General features: G+C 35.4%; 1 protein-coding gene across 2 annotated transcripts in view; it reads left to right on the top strand.

The window, feature by feature from the left end:
- Window positions 1–6483: 6483 nt before the first annotated feature.
- Window positions 6484–20251, top strand: part of LOC145689693 (F-box/LRR-repeat protein 18-like) — a 54014-nt gene continuing 40246 nt past the window's right edge. For both annotated transcript variants that reach the window (XM_081763894.1, XM_081763890.1), the window contains exons 1-4: window positions 6484–6869; window positions 14438–14672; window positions 15779–16208; window positions 16772–16995. In XM_081763894.1, coding sequence (XP_081620020.1) covers window positions 6715–6869; window positions 14438–14672; window positions 15779–16208; window positions 16772–16995 — 1044 coding nt within the window. In that variant the 5' untranslated portion in view covers window positions 6484–6714. The remainder of the gene's footprint in view (window positions 6870–14437; window positions 14673–15778; window positions 16209–16771; window positions 16996–20251) is intronic.

Here is a 20251-nt window from a genome sequence, read left to right as displayed (position 1 = left end):
GCTGCTCTAGCCACCTGTTTTACGCGCTATCCTAGCCAGTTGTTTTAAGTTGGTCACAAAATTTATATTATGAACTACAAGGGGAACAAAACGAGCCCTATATCATGGAGTACAAGGGCATAAGTACTACAACTACTTATCTGCACAAAAATAAATAAATCACTTTTTTAAGTATTATGTTCATATTATTTTAATTTAATAAGTGTTATAAAAATGAAAAAAAAACTTTCCTCGAGCCGGGTTTGAACTAGCGCCAAAAGAGACTTTTATTACTAGCATAGAGCGCTAGCCCACTCGGTAACGAAGACCGACAGCAGCAATCTTTTGATTTCTGCTATTTTAATGCAACGTGGCAAGAAGTGGATAACGCCAACTAATCAGAACTGTTTTTCTCGTTTCTACTTCCGGGAGCATTACTCTCCCGAGCTAGTCCTATATAGGGGCCTCAGACGATCCTTAAAACTAGGTAGGTTTTACCAGCAGAGCCTCTTGTGGCCGCTGTACTAAACAGACGAAAAATACTTGAAGAATGTGTAACGTAGAGGGTTATCGTAAATATTATTGTATTTTTATTTCACAATATAGGTTTATCCGAAGACGATGAAATAGCTATAGCAACAATATCTGCTCTGTTGTTGAGAGAAAGAGAGAGAGAGAGAGAGAGAGAAAGAAAGAAAGAAGAGCTGCTGGGCCAGGATGTGGATTCTTGCCAGCAACAATACACAGAGAAGCACCGTATTTTCAATGGTGATTAATGAACTACTTGCAGAAGATCCTCGTTCCTGAAAAAAAAAAAAAAAAAAAAAAGACTATAGAATGGATTATTCAGAATTCCATACGCTACTGGAATTAGTAACTTCGAAAATTCGGAAGCAAGATACTAACATGAGGGAGTCTGTATCAGCTGAGAAAAAAAGGTTGAAGACCCTTGCATCAAGGGTTTCTAGGGTATCCGCTCAGCTCACTACCCACAAAAGATATCTACATACCCAGGGTTAAAAGTGAGGGGGAGCGTGGGGAACTTCGTCCCCTCCCCCACTTCCAAAAATATCTGTGGCGTCCCCCTGCTTTCTAATAATGACAATGGGCAAAGATAGGTATGGGGGACGGTTTGACGTCATGCGTCCCCCTACCTTTTCGGATCCACTTTTGCCCCTGCACATACCCCATAACGTAAACTTATACCGCGCCGGCACCCCTCTCATGCATTATACCTGGACTTCTATTATTGAGTCACTATTCTAGAACCGTTCCCTAAAATTGCACGAAGGCCACACAACACTGATGACAATTAACTCTCATTATTTCTTTGTTAACATATTACATTATTTTTGGTATACAAATTGCACAATATACTTAAATCATCTATTTTAAATATTTTAAAAGATGTAATTCCTTTTGTTCATACCGCATATATATTGCATATATTTTGTTCATATATATATTGCATAACGTGAAGCACGATTTATATTATTAAAATAAAAACTACAAGAATAGAGGCCTTAGACAAGCTATGCAATGAAGTAAGTAGTATCCGCCCGAACATTACAGGTATGAACAAAAGGAATTACATCTTTTAAAATATTTAAAATAGATTATTTAAGTATATTGTGCAATTTGTATACCAAAAATACTGTAATATATATTTCCTATGATTCTATTAATATCATTAATGTTTCTCTTGTCCAGGGTAGCATTGTTTTGAAATTACAACGAGAAATAAAGTTGCATATCGTCAGGAGCTACTCTTTCCTGATTGGTAGTTGTATGCAAATTCAGAAGGAAATAGAAACTGCTTCTATTTCTTTCAAGTCAGGATCCAAATAAGGACAGCAGAAAATTTCAACCTGGAGTAAGGACAAGTCACTTCTCACACGATCATTAAGTAAGGTCGTGGGTTTTAGATCGTGAATCGCATCCTTACTTCAGTCCCGTTTGAGACAGGCTTAAATATGCAATACTTTTAGTATTCATATAAGAAACATTTCAAACACTCCAACTTTGTTGTATTTTTTCTTGACGCCGTGGACGGTTAAGATTTAAAATAGTTTCATGAGATTAACTATCCTCATGTTAGTATATAAAATACAAATCCACCATGGACGGATAAGCTTATAAGGCCGGCTATACACTATAAGATAGATCCTAGGAAATCTCTTACGATTTGTCCTAGAGTCATAATCTCAACGTGTATGGCATCAGATCGCATGTCATTTCCTGTGTTCTGAACGATCCTATGAGATTTCTCTTGTTTAGAGCACGCTCTGTTTCGGAAAGAAAATTCGTAAGATTTCGATTTAAACGACATCAGGTGAGAGAAAGTGAAAACAAAACAAATGAAAACACAACTGATGAGGTATCTTCTGATCGTGCAGGTTTACTTTAAGTGTACCACTCGAAATAATTGTTGAAAAATTATAATTTGTCACTGTTTCCTAAATGCTTTGCGTTAACCGACATGAAAATATCTTACATAGCATAGATGAAATCCATCAAGAGGACCACCAAAAGCAATTGTTGATAATCTACAATTCTTTTGCGATTTGCGTACAAATACGGGGGCCGGATATAGAGTATAAAAACTATAGTGCAAGAAACTCAAACCAAGTTGTGCTAGGTGGTTTCTGGAAAGTATGAATGCTATCTAACTGGGGCAGAGCAAGGCGAAACGGGGGCCCAAGTGTCAGCGAGAGGGTGCAAGCGAAGGAAGCAGGCGCGTCAGTGAATGTAGTGAAAACGAGTGGGTTATGGCAATGATACGAGTTTGAATCGCACTTGTCATGGTATCGTGGCAGTAGCGCTCCACTTGTAAACATAAATTATAGCTTCTGTAAACTATGCAGAAATACACCGGTAGTGGAAAATAGTATCACCGGTCATCTTTCATATGCACTTACTTAGGTAAATGTTTCGCAGAAGGAATCCGGAAGTAGGCAACACATACAAAATTTACAGGAGAAATGGAAGATTCAAGTACTTAGACCTAACACAACCTAACCAAATCTAACCTAATGAAATTAACTAACTTAAACTAACCTAATATTAATAGAAGTGAGCGAAATTCTGTCACTTTTTGAAAATTGTGCTGGTCCCATATACTAATATAATCTAACGTAACGTAACCGTAACTAACCTGAACCAATCTAAACTAAACTAATGTGAATAGAAACTACCAAAATTGTAACATTTCTTAGAAAAATTAGCTAAACCCTTTCTACATTGTCTCTCATCTATTTTATCCGTCGTTAAAACATTTATAATAATTTTACACTAGTAACCCTACAGTTGTAAACATAAAATACAGGTGTATTACTTTGTATTTAATTAGGTTGTTTGCAAAAAAAAAAAAAAAAATGGTGCTTGCAAAAAATATCTTTTCATGCAAAGTATTAAATCTTCTAAAATGTGGTGCGCCAAAAGTATCCCAGCACCCTTCTGACTTTTATGCTTTTTTTCTTTTTTCTTTTTTAGAGGTATCCAATTTAACAATATAGCGCCTGATATTAATATTAGTGGGGTGTGCAGTGTGGTTAGCATAGTAATTCTTCAACTTTGTACTTTTATTAAATAGAACTATTTCACAATGTTGATAAACGTCATTCGGTCAGACAAGAAAACTCTTCACGTGTATGGCACAAAAAGGGTAGGATTTCCTACAAGATATGTCATAACATTTTTCAGAAGATAAATCCTAAGATATTTCCTACGATTGATCTCGTAGTGTATAGCACGCCTAAATGGTTCATTGGATTCAGCTTCCCGAAGTTAGTATACAAAGCGCAATTAGAAATTTTTCCAACGTGCGCACTTTTCGCTAGTGCTCATGTTTTCGCTAAGTTGTTTACAAAACTTGCTCGTGAGTTGATTTGTTCCAAACCGAGAAGTTCGTGTCTGTCCTAATGTCAGAGATTATCCTGGAAACTCTTGGATGTCCCTTGGACCTCACGACGTAAATAGGATGTCCTTTCAACGTCCCAAGTATCTCTTTGCTATTAGGGATTAGCAGGGACGGCATCAGAAACGTTTCATGGGGTGGGCGGAAAGAGGCAGACCTAGTTGCTGGGTGGGCGGACAATAAAAATAAGAACTAGGCAATGTAGACATTTTTTTGACAATAATTAAGTTTCATTTTTTATACTTTTTAGTTAACTAAAGCTCAGACCGAAATAGGCGAGGAACAGGGATGTGGAAAACAGCTGTCTTGGCCTTATAGAAGGTACAATTCCGGCATTCGCCTGGTGGGACTGAAGAAATTGCAGGACTTAAGGATGGGCTGCGGGAGTTCGTTGCTATATACTTGACCTACTGAGTTTCGCGTGGCAGACACACTACCTCTACTTCCAGTTTTTTTTTAAACAATAATAACGGTCTGTATTGTGTAGTCGATGAAGTTCAAGACAGCTTTACCTCCTCTCCCTCCAAGAATGCACATGAATGAATAGGAATAAAAAAAACTAACTCTATGGCCTATGGAACCCGGAGGTTCAATGCCGCGTTCACAAAAGCTCTCCACTGACTTCTATCCTTAGCTAACTGCATCCAGTTTCTACTTTGTATTCCAATCTCTGCGAGATCCATCTTAATATTGTCCTCCCATCTGCGCCTAGGTCTTCCTGATGGTCGTTTTCAAATTGGTCTTCCAGTCAAGACTTTGAAAGCGTTTCTACTTTCTTCCATTCTAGCTACATCACCCGCCCACCTAAGCCTCCTAGACTTGACGACCCTAACAATGTTGGGTAAACCGTATAAATTATGTAGTTCCTCGTTATGAAGTTTCCGCCATTCCCCATTCTTGGGTCTGAAGGAATAAAAGAAGGTTAAAACAATACAGAGGATAAAATTGGCTACTGCAAACATTTTTATCTTTGAAGGATTTATTACAAGAAAGCAAGAGACAAAAAAATATAAATCATTTTTATTTTCTCTCATATATTTTTAATTTGTGCACATTAGATTTTTTGACGATCTCTATATGCAACAGCAAGAACCAATATTACTAAAAGAATAGGGAAAATCGACAGCATGACTGATCATACCTTATACAGAAATCTTTGAAACAAACTCAAGTTTAAAAAGTATAAATTGGATAAAGAAGTAAATAGCAATTAACAAAACGTCATCATAATCACAGAAACAACAATGTACCTGTATTTTAAACCATGAAGGGCTGATCACATGGTATGAACAAGCTTACAATAAACTTTTATACCTGCGCTTTAATGAAGTGCAATGCGTCTATTTTTATGTCCAGCATCGAGTACGTTTACCACATCCTCTACAGCAATATTCATTAAAAGTTTTCTTTTTACTGAAAGGAAACAAAGATCGCTTAGGGGACCGTTTGCCATTCGATTTCTTAGATGTTTTAACCCGTCTAAGACACGAGAAAGAACGCTCACATGGTGAACTAGATACAGGAATGGTGACATCATTACGGCTAATTAGTGAATTTCATGAAAAGCAATTTTGAAACGATCCATCACTTCAGTAAACTGAGAAACAGAGGTAATTTTGCATTCCTTTTCTTCCTCATAACGTTTCAAATCTTTCGGGAGAAGTTTCAGTTCCACCTCTACACTATCGGCATCACATCCATAATGACGTGCAAGTGGTTAAATTTTCTCAAATGAGAGGAAGTGTTCACTTTTAGGGTGAAGACTGCTTATCCCACTTAAAATCATTGTTCATTGCAGAAATAAACAGGGTCCTAGAATATTACATTACAATCGAAAGTAAAACCTATTGCTTTGGAAGTACATTACGTTATGTTCATTATTTTACTCTGAGGGAAGAACATAGACTGAAAGTATTTGAGAACAGGATCCTGAGAAGAATATTCGGACCCAAGAGGAACGAGAATGGGGAATGGCGGAAGCTTCATAACGAGGAACTACATAGTTTATACGGTTTACCCAACATTGTTAGGGTAATCAAGTCTAGGAGGCTTAGGTGGGCAGGTCATGTAGCTAGAATGGAAGAAAGTAGAAACGCTTTCAAAGTCTTGACTGGTAGACCCATAGGAAAACGACCATTAGGAAGGCCTAGGCGCAGATGGGAGGATAATATTAAGATGGATCTCGCAGAGATAGGAATACAAAGTAGAAACTGGATCCAATTAGCTAAGGATAGAAGTCAGTGGAGAGCTTTTGTGAACGCGGCACTGAACCTCCGGGTTCCATAGGCCATAGAGTTAGTTAGTTAGTTATTTTACTTCTGTTAGGGTGGGCGGATGCCCACCCTTAATGCCGTTCCTGGGGATTAGTTCAGTATATTAACAACAATTAAATTAAATACCTTTATTAACGTTTTAAGTATATAATATCTAGTACATATATACAGCGGTCAATGGCATTATTCAAGTTTATGTCTTTTTTAAATGATACCACGGACGCACTATTTTTTTCCCCACGAAATCTATGGATCCGCGGACCACCAATTGGAAAGACTGTATTAGGTTATAGAAAAGTACTACGTAGTTTGCAATACTGGTGTTTTGCAATCAGCTGGTTTTTGTTCAACCAGATGATCGTATCTTACGTTTTTATACATACTGTGAACTGTGTTGTAAAAATAGTTAGTGAAATTTATGTTACTCAATATGTGTATTAATCCGTCTTTTGTATTTAATGTGATGGAATTAAAACAATTTTTGTCTGTTGTGTGATAAATCAGAGAAGTAAGAACTACTGGTAATTTGAAGTGAAATATGTAAACATGGCGGAATGTCAAACAGAATCTATTGGGTTACTCAACCTTTCAGAAGAGGTTTTAGTGCATATATTTTCGTACTTATCTGCATTAGACAAAATATCTGTTTCTCAATGTTGTCAGAAATTTGACAGGATAATGTATGAGAAAAGGTTGTTGAGGTTAGTAGACAAGTTAAAAATTTAACTGTATATCATTACATCGACCTATATATGGTTCAATTACATTTTTCTTTTTTCCGTTTTGATTACTACTTTTCTGAATTATGTATACTTGGTTATTAAAAGAAGATAGGCGGACATTTATTGGTTGCTTTGAAGATACAAATGATGGAAGGTTACGGAGTTTTAGGTGATTAGGTGAAATTATATTGTATCAAGTGGATATTTATGGTATTAATTTCATGTAAAACTGTGTTGGGCATTTTTAAATACAGGATATTTATGTTCAATAGATGCTTTTGGATATTTATATAAAGAAATACAAGTAGTTTCTGTAATGTCGCGAAAAAATAATCCGTACGAAAAGTTACGAGATTGCTAATCTTGTATCTGTGAAAAAGACGATCTTTTTGGCATTCATTTCTTTAATATCCAGCGTTTGAACATGATAATAATAACTTGTTAGTTTAGGTTTGGTTTTGTTTCGTTTCGTTCACTTAGCACACAAGTTTAGTGCAGCCCCATGGGACAAAGTAAAATGGCACTGCTGTAGCTTTGGCGCACCAAATTTTGGAAGATATACAATTAAAATTCAATAATTTTCATGAATAGACTGTTCATAAGGAACAGATTTCTACAGGTGTTAAAACTAAATACAAAATAATACAGGTGTAGGGTTACTAGTATAAAACAATTACAACTGCTTTATGACGGATAAGTGAGTGCATAAGAAAAATTACTCTCTTATATGCTATTTGTCACAGGTGGTATATTTCAGCACAGCGTACAGAAACTGTATTTTATGTTTACAAGTGGAGCGTTAGTAGCCTAGTATGAAACCATGACAAGTGCCATTGAAACTCGTATCATTACCAAAGCCTACTTCTTTCACGGTAATAGTATACATGAGAACCCCCTGATCTGCGTTTCTTCTGTATTCTATTACCACTTCTACATGAAATACCATAAATTTTCTACGTAGTGCAATAGTAAGAAGTATCCATGTGCACTAGACATGCGATATGCGTTGAATTCCCCCCTCCACACACGCAGTCTTAGATAAAGTACAAGGCACTACACATGCAGATATAAAATGCAGGTACGTTCTTTTTTATTTTCGTATCAGTCGATAAGTAAATAAAAATCGCTTTGTTACCTCCTTTGTAAGTTCGTACATACTCAATGAATAATCCCTAAAAGTATGAGCGTCCTGCTCCTTCGGGAACTGATGCAGCTTCATATATACTATATCCCTTTTCACCACTGTCATTTACCCACCAGCTTGGCCCTACCGTCACTCGGTTAGATAGCGTTCTTGCATTTTAGTAGCAACGTAGCACGGGTTGGTTTGTGATTTTTGCACTGTAGTTTTAATGTCACAAATTCGGAAGGCGTATTTAGTCGGAAATTGTAAAAGAATTGTAAATTACGAACAATTACTTCTGGTGGCCCCATTGAATTTTATCTATGCCAAGTAAGATATTTTTATGTCGCCCAGCAGAAACCTTTTAGAGGACAAGAAGAGGAAAATTAGTGAAAGAATTATAATTTTTCAACAATTCTTTCTAGTCTTGCGCCAAAAGTAAACAGGTACGAAAAAAGAATTACACTGCTAATCTCGAAAGAGAATTATTAATGATAATTTATTTTGATTAAGACGTTTACCATAGAATTTCGTACTGATTGTTATGTACACCCAGCTTCCCAAACTTATTCCTAAAGAACTGTAAAGTATCAGCTTTGACTAGCGATCACTAAAAATTCATCAGGAAAAATATAATATATCGGTGTATATGCTCAGGGTGGACCATTTACGTACTTTAATACGCCATTGCAACTTTTAAACTAATGGCCAGAGAACACTTAAATCTTGTACCGTACAAATTTCGGTAGAGGGACATTGTACGACATACTCTGTGATACCACTATGGAATCAGAGGTACTAACCCGACATACAATTGTATTTTTTCCATAGTACTACGTCAGGTTATTACACATGTTAAACAAAACCTTACAATGTTACATTTATTATTCAGTGCTACAAGCGAAAAATACTACAGTATCATAAACATCCATTTTTTTATGACCTTTACAGCAGTAAGTAGGCAAGAAAAACGCGACATTAAAAGCACTTTAGTGTCGATACTATGATCATGATGTGACTAATTTCGAATTCCGAATGAATGGGAGCGAAGATAAAGAGTACGGTATTGAAAATTTGATTTTATTTTTCAAGAGTCTTCATTTAAAAAAAGAAAAAAAAAAAAGTTTAGATAAGTATCTCATCGAATTGCGTAGGTGGCTTATGTGAAGATAATAGTGTTGTTTATAGCGACTTGATATGTTAAATTGTATTGGAGATATGGTAAATACTGATTTAAGTTTGAAATACTGCTTAAAAGGATGTAATTCTAAAAACTTGTAATTACACCTATGAAAAAGTACCGCTGCAGTGTCATAGAAATCAAGTAAATCAGAAATTGTTTGAAAAAGTTCCTACGCAATATCCATTTTAAGCAATATATCAAACTTACCATTTTTCTTATCTCCAGAAGAGATATCAAATTTCTGTAAACAAAATTATGATATTTATATCTATTGAAAACCATCTACGTAGGTGGATATGATACTTACGTAAACACTTGTTCGAAATACGTTATATGATAACTGTGTTTGGACACTAAGGTACTTCGGATGTGCCTTGTGTCACTTACGAAATTACTGTTGTAAAACCCTCTAAAATTTAGTAGTTTTTCGAAGTTTGTGATACGGTATCGTCGTTGAATTTAGGACAGAATGGCAAAGGACAAAATGGCAAAAGGACAGAAAGTCAGGAAGTTAATTTGGCGAAAATTATAACTCCTAATTGTGTTTGTTAGTAGGTAACGGTTCTCGATTTGATCATTTCTGCCTCGAATGTCCACAGCATATAAATACAGCTAAATTGAACCAAGAGCTTAAAAAAAGGGTAAATATCAGTTATCCAGATCTTACCTTTATTTCTTAAATTTATTTCTTTGTAACCATCTTCCAATTGATATCTTTGTCTTGTAACAATTCTAAGTACAAGAAAATGTAGATTAAAAGCAAAGAATATAAAAATAGTTTGTTCAAAGTAAATCTAGTTGTCTTGTCAGTATATATACATCCAAAAGCAACCTTTTTACATGGCTTACTTTCTGTTTCATGGAAAGGGTTTATGATGAAAAATACATGCAAGCTGCTGCTGCTATTATTATTATTATTATTATTATTATTATTATTATTACTACTACTACTACTACTACTACTACTACTACTACTACTACTACTACTACTACTACTACTACTACTACTACTACTACTACTACTACTACTACTACTACTACTACTACTACTACTACTACTACTACTACTACTACTACTACTACTACTACTACTACTACTACTACTACTACTACTACTACTACTACTACTACTACTACTACTACTACTACTACTACTACTACTACTACTACTACTACTACTACTACTACTACTACTACTACTACTACTACTACTACTACTACTACTACTACTACTACTACTACTACTACTACTACTACTACTACTACTACTACTACTAATAATAATAATAATAATAATAATAATAATAATAAACAGTAACAACTTTAAAAATGTTGAGAGAGAGAATGAGAAATTAACTATTTCAAACACTTTTATTGTCCTCAAATCTATTTCACTTTTTTCCGGTAGCTTTTTTATGATTACAAATATAATTTTAATACAGAGCACAGTGAAAAATATAGATAAAAGCTGCTTCCTTCTAGTAATACCCGAAAAAATCTTAAATAATGTATATCAAAAAGATAACGACTAAAATTAATTTCTTTCATTAAGACACTGCTGGTATGAATAGGAAATTTGCAACAGTAAGGTGTTTGTAGATGACTGTTAATTAAAATTGAAATATTATTAGCAGTTCGAAATTTGGAACATAATGAATAAATCGAAAATTTATGTTGAAATCTTTATTTGCCAAGTATGAAACAAAATAGTTTAAAACCTGAGAATTCAAATTATACTTTATGTCCTCCTGCCATTCTGTCCCCATCGTCCTTAGTTTGCAACATTGTATTATAAATGAAATTTTAAGTTTTTGTTCTACAGTAGATTTGAAATACGTAACAATTCTACGTAGTGGTATTTGCAAAAATACTACTTTATGATGGATTGTCAACATTATTATTCAAGTTGTATTTGTAGTGTATGTTAAACAATGTTTTTCCGTCGATATATGCATGATACGAAATTTCAGCGTTTTATATTTATTAGTTTTAAAGCTACAAGGACTAGTGCATATATATATATATATATATATATATATATATATATATATATATATATATATATATGGTGATCAGAAAAATTGAAACACCTGAGCGAAATTGCAACTTACCAGATTAATATGGTGTCGGGCCACCTTTCGCCTTCAGAACAGCCTTGATGCGACGTGGGATGGAGGCATAGAGGTCGTGAATGGTAGCAAGTGGAATTTTACACCATTCCTCGTGCAGGGCATCGGCCAGTTCTGTGAGAGAGGATGGAGGTGGAAATCGTCGCCGGAGTCGTGTTTCCAAGACGGACCACAGATGTTCAATTATGTTGAGATCTGGGGATTGGGAGGGCCAGGGGAGGTGTTGAACTTCATCCCGATGTTCCTCAAACCACGCTGCAACAACGCCAGCTGTGTGAATGGGTGCATTATCATCCCGAAGATGGCGTCATTGTCCGGGAACAACATCCAGACCATAGGATGCAAATGCTCTTCTAAAATTGCGACATAATCGTTAGCAGTGATTCGTCCACTAAGTGTGACCACAGGACCATATGAAAACCATGATATGGCGGCCCACAGCATCACCGAGCCGCCGCCATGTTTCACAGTTGGGCGGAGACACTGCAGATCATAAGCTTCTTTGGGCGTTCTCCACACATAAACACGGCCCGTGGTTGAGAATAGGGTGAAGGATGACTCATCCGATCATATCGTACGTTTCCAGTCCTCAACGGTCCAAGTTGCATAGTCGCGGCACCATTTGCGGCGTGCGAAAGCGTTATGGTCCCTGATGAGCGGTTTGGCCCGTGCAACACGACCCCGTAAGTTCATGTCATGTAATTCGCGGCGGATTGTGATTGTCGAAACAGGGTGGGGGAGGTGCTGATTGAGTTTCTCCGTCACTTGCTCCGCAGTGGCACGACGGTTCTGCGTGACAATGCGCTTTAATACCCGGCGTGACCTGTCACTCATGATTTCCTTCCGCCCACTGTTCCGCTTCCCCGATGTGGTTTTCCCCTGTGTTGTGTAGGCCGTCATCACCTTCGACACTGTCCCACGCGACATACCTAACACAGTAGCCACTGCCGTCACACTCACTGCACATAACCGCGCACCAACAATTTGCCCTCTTTGAAAATCTGAGAGGTCTCCCATTTTACACTATCTCCGTCTGCTGCAGCCACTGAATACTGCTGTTCCACTGCGCCTGACGTAGTATGGAGACCGACCTAACACACCACCACCAGCGGTCCGGCGCTGCGGGCGCCACGACACCACTGCCAACCCATACATTTGACGTGTTGCCAACTACAGGTGTTTCCATTTTTCTGATCACCATCTGTATATGAGATCTGGATAAGAAATAACGATAGTGTGCCAAAAGTCGGTTTAAAGTAACAAACTTACAGACTGAAGTGAACGCTTTCAACACACTCCCTCCTCACATTTCTATACACATTTGCATACAAGTTCCCATTGTTGGAAGTAGTTGTAGAAATCTTCAGGTGTAACTATCTTGAGTACCGCTGTCAGTTTCTGCTTCTCTTCCACAATCTGACAGTGAGTTCCCTAGAAGACGAATTTCATTTTCGGAAAAAAGAAAATCGCACGGTGCTAAGTCGAGCGAAAAGATAAATGTTCCAACACTAGAGTCTTCTTAGCTGTCAGAAATGATTCACAATCCATTCATTGTTTTTCCATAAAAGGGACCTTTCTTTCTCAAACCTGCTGATTCACTGCTGACTTGATAGTGCCCATTCAGTCAGGAGCAGGCCATTGATATCAAAGAACATTCCTTCACTTCTGATTTGCACTGCATACCTCTTTTTTATTCGCCGTGGTGAGAGAGTTGTCCAATGCATGGATTCACTTTTCGTTTCAAGATCATAATGAAAGATCCACGTCTCGTCACCAGTGACAATTTTCGTTAAGTCTGATTCTGCTTCCAGGCGTTCCATTGTGTCACTGCGCACGTACTTCAGGACAATTCCCAGCCCAAAAGTTGATACGGAATTGTTGCCGATAACGAGATAATCGAATGGCAAATGGATTGGCGTCACTCCCCTTAAGGCTATTATGGTTATTCAAAGTATCATCACGGATAAAATAAGCCTAATCCACGAGTAAAACTTACTAAATTCTGCACTTCATATTGCTGGATAAACCATTGACAGAACTGCATTTGGATGCGAAACCATTTGGCCCCATTTCTTGCACTCTTTGTGTGTGATAGAGCATTGACACTTCACATTGCTGGTCTCCTAGTACACGTCACACACTATCCTTCGAAGCGTAATCGTGACGTGCAGTTTGACGGATACTTGTTAACGGAGATTTTTCCACACGAACCAACGTGTGCATTGCTCCGTTCGTTACACTTGTATTATTATTATTACTGCTGTAGAGGCCACCAGCCTCCTTAGTTTACTATACTGAATAGCAAATTTGATATTGTAAGTTTTCGTTTAACATGTAGGTGTGAAATATGTTATAACATGACGTAATACTATATGAAAATTATAATTTTATATTGGGTTGGCAACGCTGTTAAACTAGAGGTAATAGAGTACTTCAGAAGATGTCCCTCTGCTGATATTTACATGATGAAAAAAATTCAGCGTTTTTTTCTGCTAGTTCAAAAATTTACAATGGCGTATCAGGATAAATGGTCCACCCTGTATGTGCATGCAATTTTTTTCTTTTAAACTAGTCATGTCCATGTTTCTGATTGATGTAATAATTCAAATACTCCTTTTTCCTTTTTAAAATGTATCTTAAGTAATTAAGCTTTAAGACAAAGATCTTTTCAAGTATATATATATATGTGGCCATAACCATAGTGAAATCAGTCTTTTTCCAAGATATTTTTCAGTGACATCATAAATTAAGAGAACTAATTCCCGTTATTATATTGCTTATATATATATATATATATATATATATATATATATATATATAGGTAGATAGATAGATAGATAGATAAAGACCAAATATTATTTTGACCGGAAAACAAACTTGTAGAATAATGACTATTGAAAGAAAGGACGTTTGAACATGATATACATATTGACTGTATATATTTGTTCGTCTCTAGTAATGCTTCTTACCAGGTGTTGCACCTTGAAAAGAGCATTCATTCAAGCAAAGTTACGTTGTTCTGCACTTTGTTACGTTACCATATCTATAAATACTGAAATAATTACCATTTGGAAACCCATCATCCTACATTTTTTTTCTTTCTTTCTTGCAGGAATCTGTCATTCGTAACGTGTTACCAATTGAAACCAGAAAAGTTAAAAATATTTCTTCGACCTACACTTCGATGCCAGAACATATTGGAGCTTAATTTGAATAGCTGCTATTGGCTGACGTCCTCCTTTATCTTGGCTTGTGTTCTGAAGCTAAAAAATATCCAGAATCTGTATGTGGCTGACACACAGCTGAATTTCGAGCACTTGAGAAGAATTCTTACTGTGTTAACTAAGGTAAATACCCATGTACATATATTAACAAGTCTTTATTATAAGTGTACAGTGTATTTATTACATGGCTAATTACTTCTCTCACCATTTGCTCTCTTATGGTTCAAATTAACGATTAATTGTTCCGTGTATCTGTGTCGTAAGCAGCAATTAGATATTTTTTTCTTCCTTTCGAAAAGTTAATTAAGTTCCAACTTTGAAAACCTCAGCTTTGATGGCCTATAACTCGGCAATTATAAGTCTGCAGAAGAAAGTGTTCCAACGTACGTATTTAAATTAAGTTTATGTCTTAATTCACTGTATATTAATCGACGGAATGAATCAATAATTGCATTAAATAGTGGTGTAACAAATAGGAATGATGACTAAAGAAGTTCAGTGCAAATTAGATTCTAGATTCTGCCGAAATATTGTAATCACTTCATGGATAGCAATTCAGCGAAGTTAGTTATCAATGTGAAGGACAAATTTTGTATATATTGTGAAAAAAAATGAACTAATGAATGATGAAATATTTGTTGAAATGAAGGAAGTGTGGGTTATCGGAAAAATTCCTAAGAAAATCAAAGTTGTCTACCATAGGTTCTTAGTTTAGGATCGAACCAGATCTTAGTTTAGGATCGTTCAAACCAGAGATACACTACCCAACACCAAGAAGAGACTTGATCATATTTCTTAATGAATAAAGAAAATAGTTTACGTGCTTTCAGTTTTCGTAAACTTTGAAATTACTGAAAGCATTTAAAATAAATGCAAGGAAAATAGCCAGAGTTTTGGGAACTATTTATATCAAAGCTAAAGCTACATTTTCTCCTGTTAACGGAAATGTTTCACTATCAATCACTATTCGGAACCCTATTCCATAAACGGAACTGGTTACAGCTAAACCATGCTATGTCATTTTCATGTTTTTTTTATTGATAAAATATATATCTTATTAACTACAAAGTAATGATCACTCTTCAAAAATGCTTATATTTTAATTATCTGACATAAGTAAACTGTTCAGTTAAGATACATAAAGTTCAGTTCATATACACCTTTTTTTCTGTAAGAAAATGAATAAAGCGACACAAATTTAATATTACTTTTAATTGTTCTTCCTTCAGATTAAGCGGTTGGCATGGTCATGGGATGAATGCCTTAAGGACAACACAGTGTCACATTGGGAGCCTTTATTACGATCTCTGAAAGACCAATTTCTTCAACTCGAGTATCTGTATGTGTACTTAAATACCAAAAGTAGTCCAATTTGTCCCATCACGCATTTCCTTAAGTATTGCCAAAATCTCAGAGAATTGTGGATTGCATCAGCGTATCTCCCTTCAGAAGTGGAATATCCGTACAGTTACACAGTGTCTACAGTGTGGCCAAAGATGCACTTTCCAGTGTTAGACACATTAGTGTTGCAGATCTCAGGGTCGTATTATCCGGATTTTGTGAAGTGTGAATTTGTTTCTGAAATAATGAAGTCATGTGATCCAAACATTACGTGGAAGCTTTTCTGGGCGGATTTTCCGATGGATTTGATCAGCATTTGTAAGTTTGGTGCGGGTTTTATATTTTGGTTGGATATATTAATTATAATAGGACTTTTAGTTCAACATGTAAATCAGTGTTCTTAAATTTCTATTAATTTCATGTACAAATAATAAGTAAAATAGTGGTAGAAAAACTATTCCCAATTGGGCGTCGAATTTTCGTATTAAAGCATTCGGGAAGCTACTTGATAGCGAACTCCGGTCTGGAAAGCCAGATATAATTGCGTTGGGAGCAGATGCACTGACTGCATATCACCCACTTGAATGTGCGCCACTTCGTGGGTTGTAGCACCAGGGAGTTCATTGCTTAACGACAAGTAATTTTCCATTTTTCCTCTCTCATTTGTTTCTTCTGATTCAGGCAGTCAGTCATTTTCACTGACTGACTGCTGCAGAAAGTACAAAAATCGGTCAACGAAGATACGAATTAATGCATTGGGAATATGTTTTCAAGGTAATATTAATATTAATCATTCTAGCCAAATTAAAATTGATAGTTTATAAAATATGAATAATTTTACGTGTTTTGACTTAATAAGGTTTTTGATCTCTCTTACATAGGGGATTTCCATGTGAAATGGCCTTTGAACGTTACCAAAGCGGAAGCCCTTTTTGTGCCTTTAGAAGAATATATCTTGGATGCATTACTTGAGCAGAAGGAATACTCAAACTTAAAACACGTGATAATTGGTCGTGGAAGACCAAATAAAGAGAAACTTGTATCATTTCTGGACCGATGCACGCAGCTTGAAAAGTTCGCCTGCCAAGCCATAGGCTATGAGTTGGTGAGATAGTTTAAAGTTTGCTTTTTTTCCTTACTTTATAAATGTAGTAATAATGTATGTGTTTTTCAAACCAAATGTAATGCTTATATAATAAGTATTTTTTGTATATCTTTAAAATAGTAATATTTGAGTGATCTTATTTCTACTGTAAAAGCATATTTTTTAAAAAAGAAAAGAAAAATGGGTGTTTGTAGATGTATTGTTTGGTGTACTATAAGTTGGTTGTACGCTAATAAGAATATTTGTGAATAATAGTGAATAATGAATAATAAGATAAAAACTGCGAACGTACCCCCTCCCCCCCAAAAAAAAAACACACACACACACATGTGCTGCATCACGAAGCCTGTATGATATGATCTAGGATTGGGTTCTAAAATAATCCTTACACAATCATGACATGGCGGATTTCATGTTGTGAAGATCATGTCTACAAATCTTACTTGTATATTATTAAGTTTATTTAGCAAGAGCTTAGAAAGATGATTACTAGAAAGTTAAAACTTCGCCTTTGATTTTAAAATTGTATGGGAAGAGAACTAAAAATAAATAGAATGCTAAGTTTTAAAAGCTGATCTTCAAATTTTAACAAGCTGAAAGTAGCAACAGAATTGGGTGTTGAAGTTATTCTAGTAGAAAAATCAAAAACTCCTTTTTCTGAATGCCTTAAAAACGTTAAATAAATCGCATGCATATAGAGAAGAGGGAGCGAACGATTTATTAAAATTTATTGTAAAGATGCAATAAAATATAAGGAATGAAAATATGGGACTGAAACGAGGATTGAACCCAGATCTCTGGCTTATCGTGCCTGTGCGTTACCACTGCGTTACATAGTTTCTCCCCAAGCCAATCAGATCTCTATTCTTCATGTGGGTGCTCAGTTAAGTTAGATTGTTTAAATTGTACCAGGAGTTACTGCTGTTGAGCTTGGATAACAAGTCGTTATGTGTACAGAGTATATGTAAATGAACTTTACTGACGGTTGAATTATGTGTAAGAGAAAGAAAATAGAAGAAACAACCATTTTTTAAAATACCTAATTCTCATTGGGTAAATTATACAATGAAACCTAGTTTTACGTAAGTTGGAGACGCAGGTTCGACCCCAATCTAGTCAAACTTTTTTACCATATGTTTGAAAAGAGTTTGCTGATATGTCAAGTGTGTATAGGGAAAATCTAATTCATTCATTTGTTAAAATATTTTCTGAAATAACTTCCGTTTGTATGTTAGCATAAGTGTAACTTGTGTTATTACTATTTTCATTACTTTCAATATTGTGTAATGTAATCAAAAGGAAAGTATGGAGATTTTCTTTAGCTGCTGCTTCAAGTGGTATGTTGAATTTATAGAAATTTTATTTCTTGTGATTTTAAAGCTAAGAAAAATTCGAACAAAGACAAATAATGAAAAGCGAAAACTGTAGGATTTGCTATGTATCGTGTAGAGAAATGTGGAGATTTGTGCTAGTGAAAATTGTGAATCTTCTACACAAAACCTCAAGATATCAGGAGAAGAAATGAATGAATACCAAAGAGGAAACCTGGTGCGCCTTTGTAGACATGATGTTGTGAATATTAAGTTGTTTAAATGAGTGTTCAAACACTACTTCAGCCAACCAAAATCAGCTGCAAGGTTTTACGACTGCGGATTTCAGGATTTACCAGAAGAAACTAAGTTTCATGTGCTTTTGTGTTGAGCTCTAATCCTCAAACTTACTGAATTATCGGTTCAGCATTGACCTTTGTTGAAGTTTAATATTTATTTTGAATCGCACTCTTTTAAAATTTTTTAAAGGGCTATTCTCCTTATTGTAATATAAGAAATAGTACTAATTGACATGACACACATCAAACAATGCATGTCTCATATTATATGGCAAAGTCTGAACTCAAGATTCGATCCAGTATTGTTTTCTCTGTTGATGAGATCAATTGCTGTTTTAATGCTTAAATGCTATCAACCGACCGTAATAGGTGTATTTTTAAGTAGTTATTATTATTTAAAAAAAAAAAAAGTTTGACGATTAGAGTATTACTTTCTAATATATAAATCGTTGAATATTGTAATGGAATATTTACCATTAACGCACTAGTATGTTCGTTTTTTAAAGTAATTGTTTTATATTTTACACTATTATATGTAATGAATTTTTTTCTAATACATAACTTCCATTCACGCTAAAGTCTGAAGTAGCAGTTAAATTGAAATACATACGTTTTATACTATTAGCTTTATATCCATTGTGTTTAATAATGCAATTAGGGTTGTTGATATCTAATCATTATTATTGCCTAACTACTTTTAAACGTTTGTAATAATAGAAAATTGAGGAGAGTACTTATATTATGACACATAGGAGGGGCCATCATCAATATAAAAATTGTTGAAAGATCTTACTGCAGACCAACTTCGATAGTTTCAAGAAAACATATACGTGGTGGGAAAAATGTTTATAATACACACACAGATTGGCGAAGAAAAGAATTTTGATCTCCCGCTTGCCGGGCAGATAATGTAAGCTGAGATACCAGCGGAATGTTATGATACGGTTGTAACTAATCTGTATACTTGTCATTTTACATAATAACTTTTTCACCACTTACTACTCCTACTTAGTTCATTTTACCTACCAGCTATTTTTTAGGGTAGTTGTAAAGAAAAGAAGCATTGAGTACTCATAGTCTAGAATGCTATTATATTTTCCTTTGCATCATGGCTAAAGTGTTATCCATTGCTGGGAGCGTTATCCATTCAAACACTTGCTGGAAGTAGAACGCTTCGGTTGAATACCTAAACTTCACATGCTATTTTAATTGTAGGTACCATCCGGATGTTGCATAACAATGTAAGCGAATATTACTTAGTATGAATCAGAGCATTTGTTTTCCTTGATGTTTCTTTAATATCTAGATGAAGTTAGTCTTTTGCTGTCTTTTAGATGAAACTGTATTAAAATAAGATGCACCACCATTTTTCTAATACCATTTCGGTAAAACTACTGAAATACCAATCTCATCTCCAGAATCTGGATTATTCAATCTTTATATCCAATGGATAACAGACACTATTTACGAATTGACGCCATAAAATACATATCTAATAACTAAAAGATAAACAGACACCTTGTATCCATAAAGATTAACAGTGGTTTATGTCATTTCGGCTTTCTTGAGTAACATTTTTCTAATTGCTCTTTATTCCTTACATATTCATCCTCCAAGAGGATTTTCCTGAAATATTTGAAGAACACA

Source organism: Thermobia domestica, chromosome 1 (assembly GCF_964235325.1).
Source record: "Thermobia domestica chromosome 1, izTheDome1.hap1.1, whole genome shotgun sequence".
NCBI lineage: Eukaryota > Metazoa > Arthropoda > Insecta > Zygentoma > Lepismatidae > Thermobia > Thermobia domestica.
The sequence above is the reverse complement of the archived record's forward strand: the minus strand, read 5'-3'. Positions and strand labels throughout refer to the sequence as shown.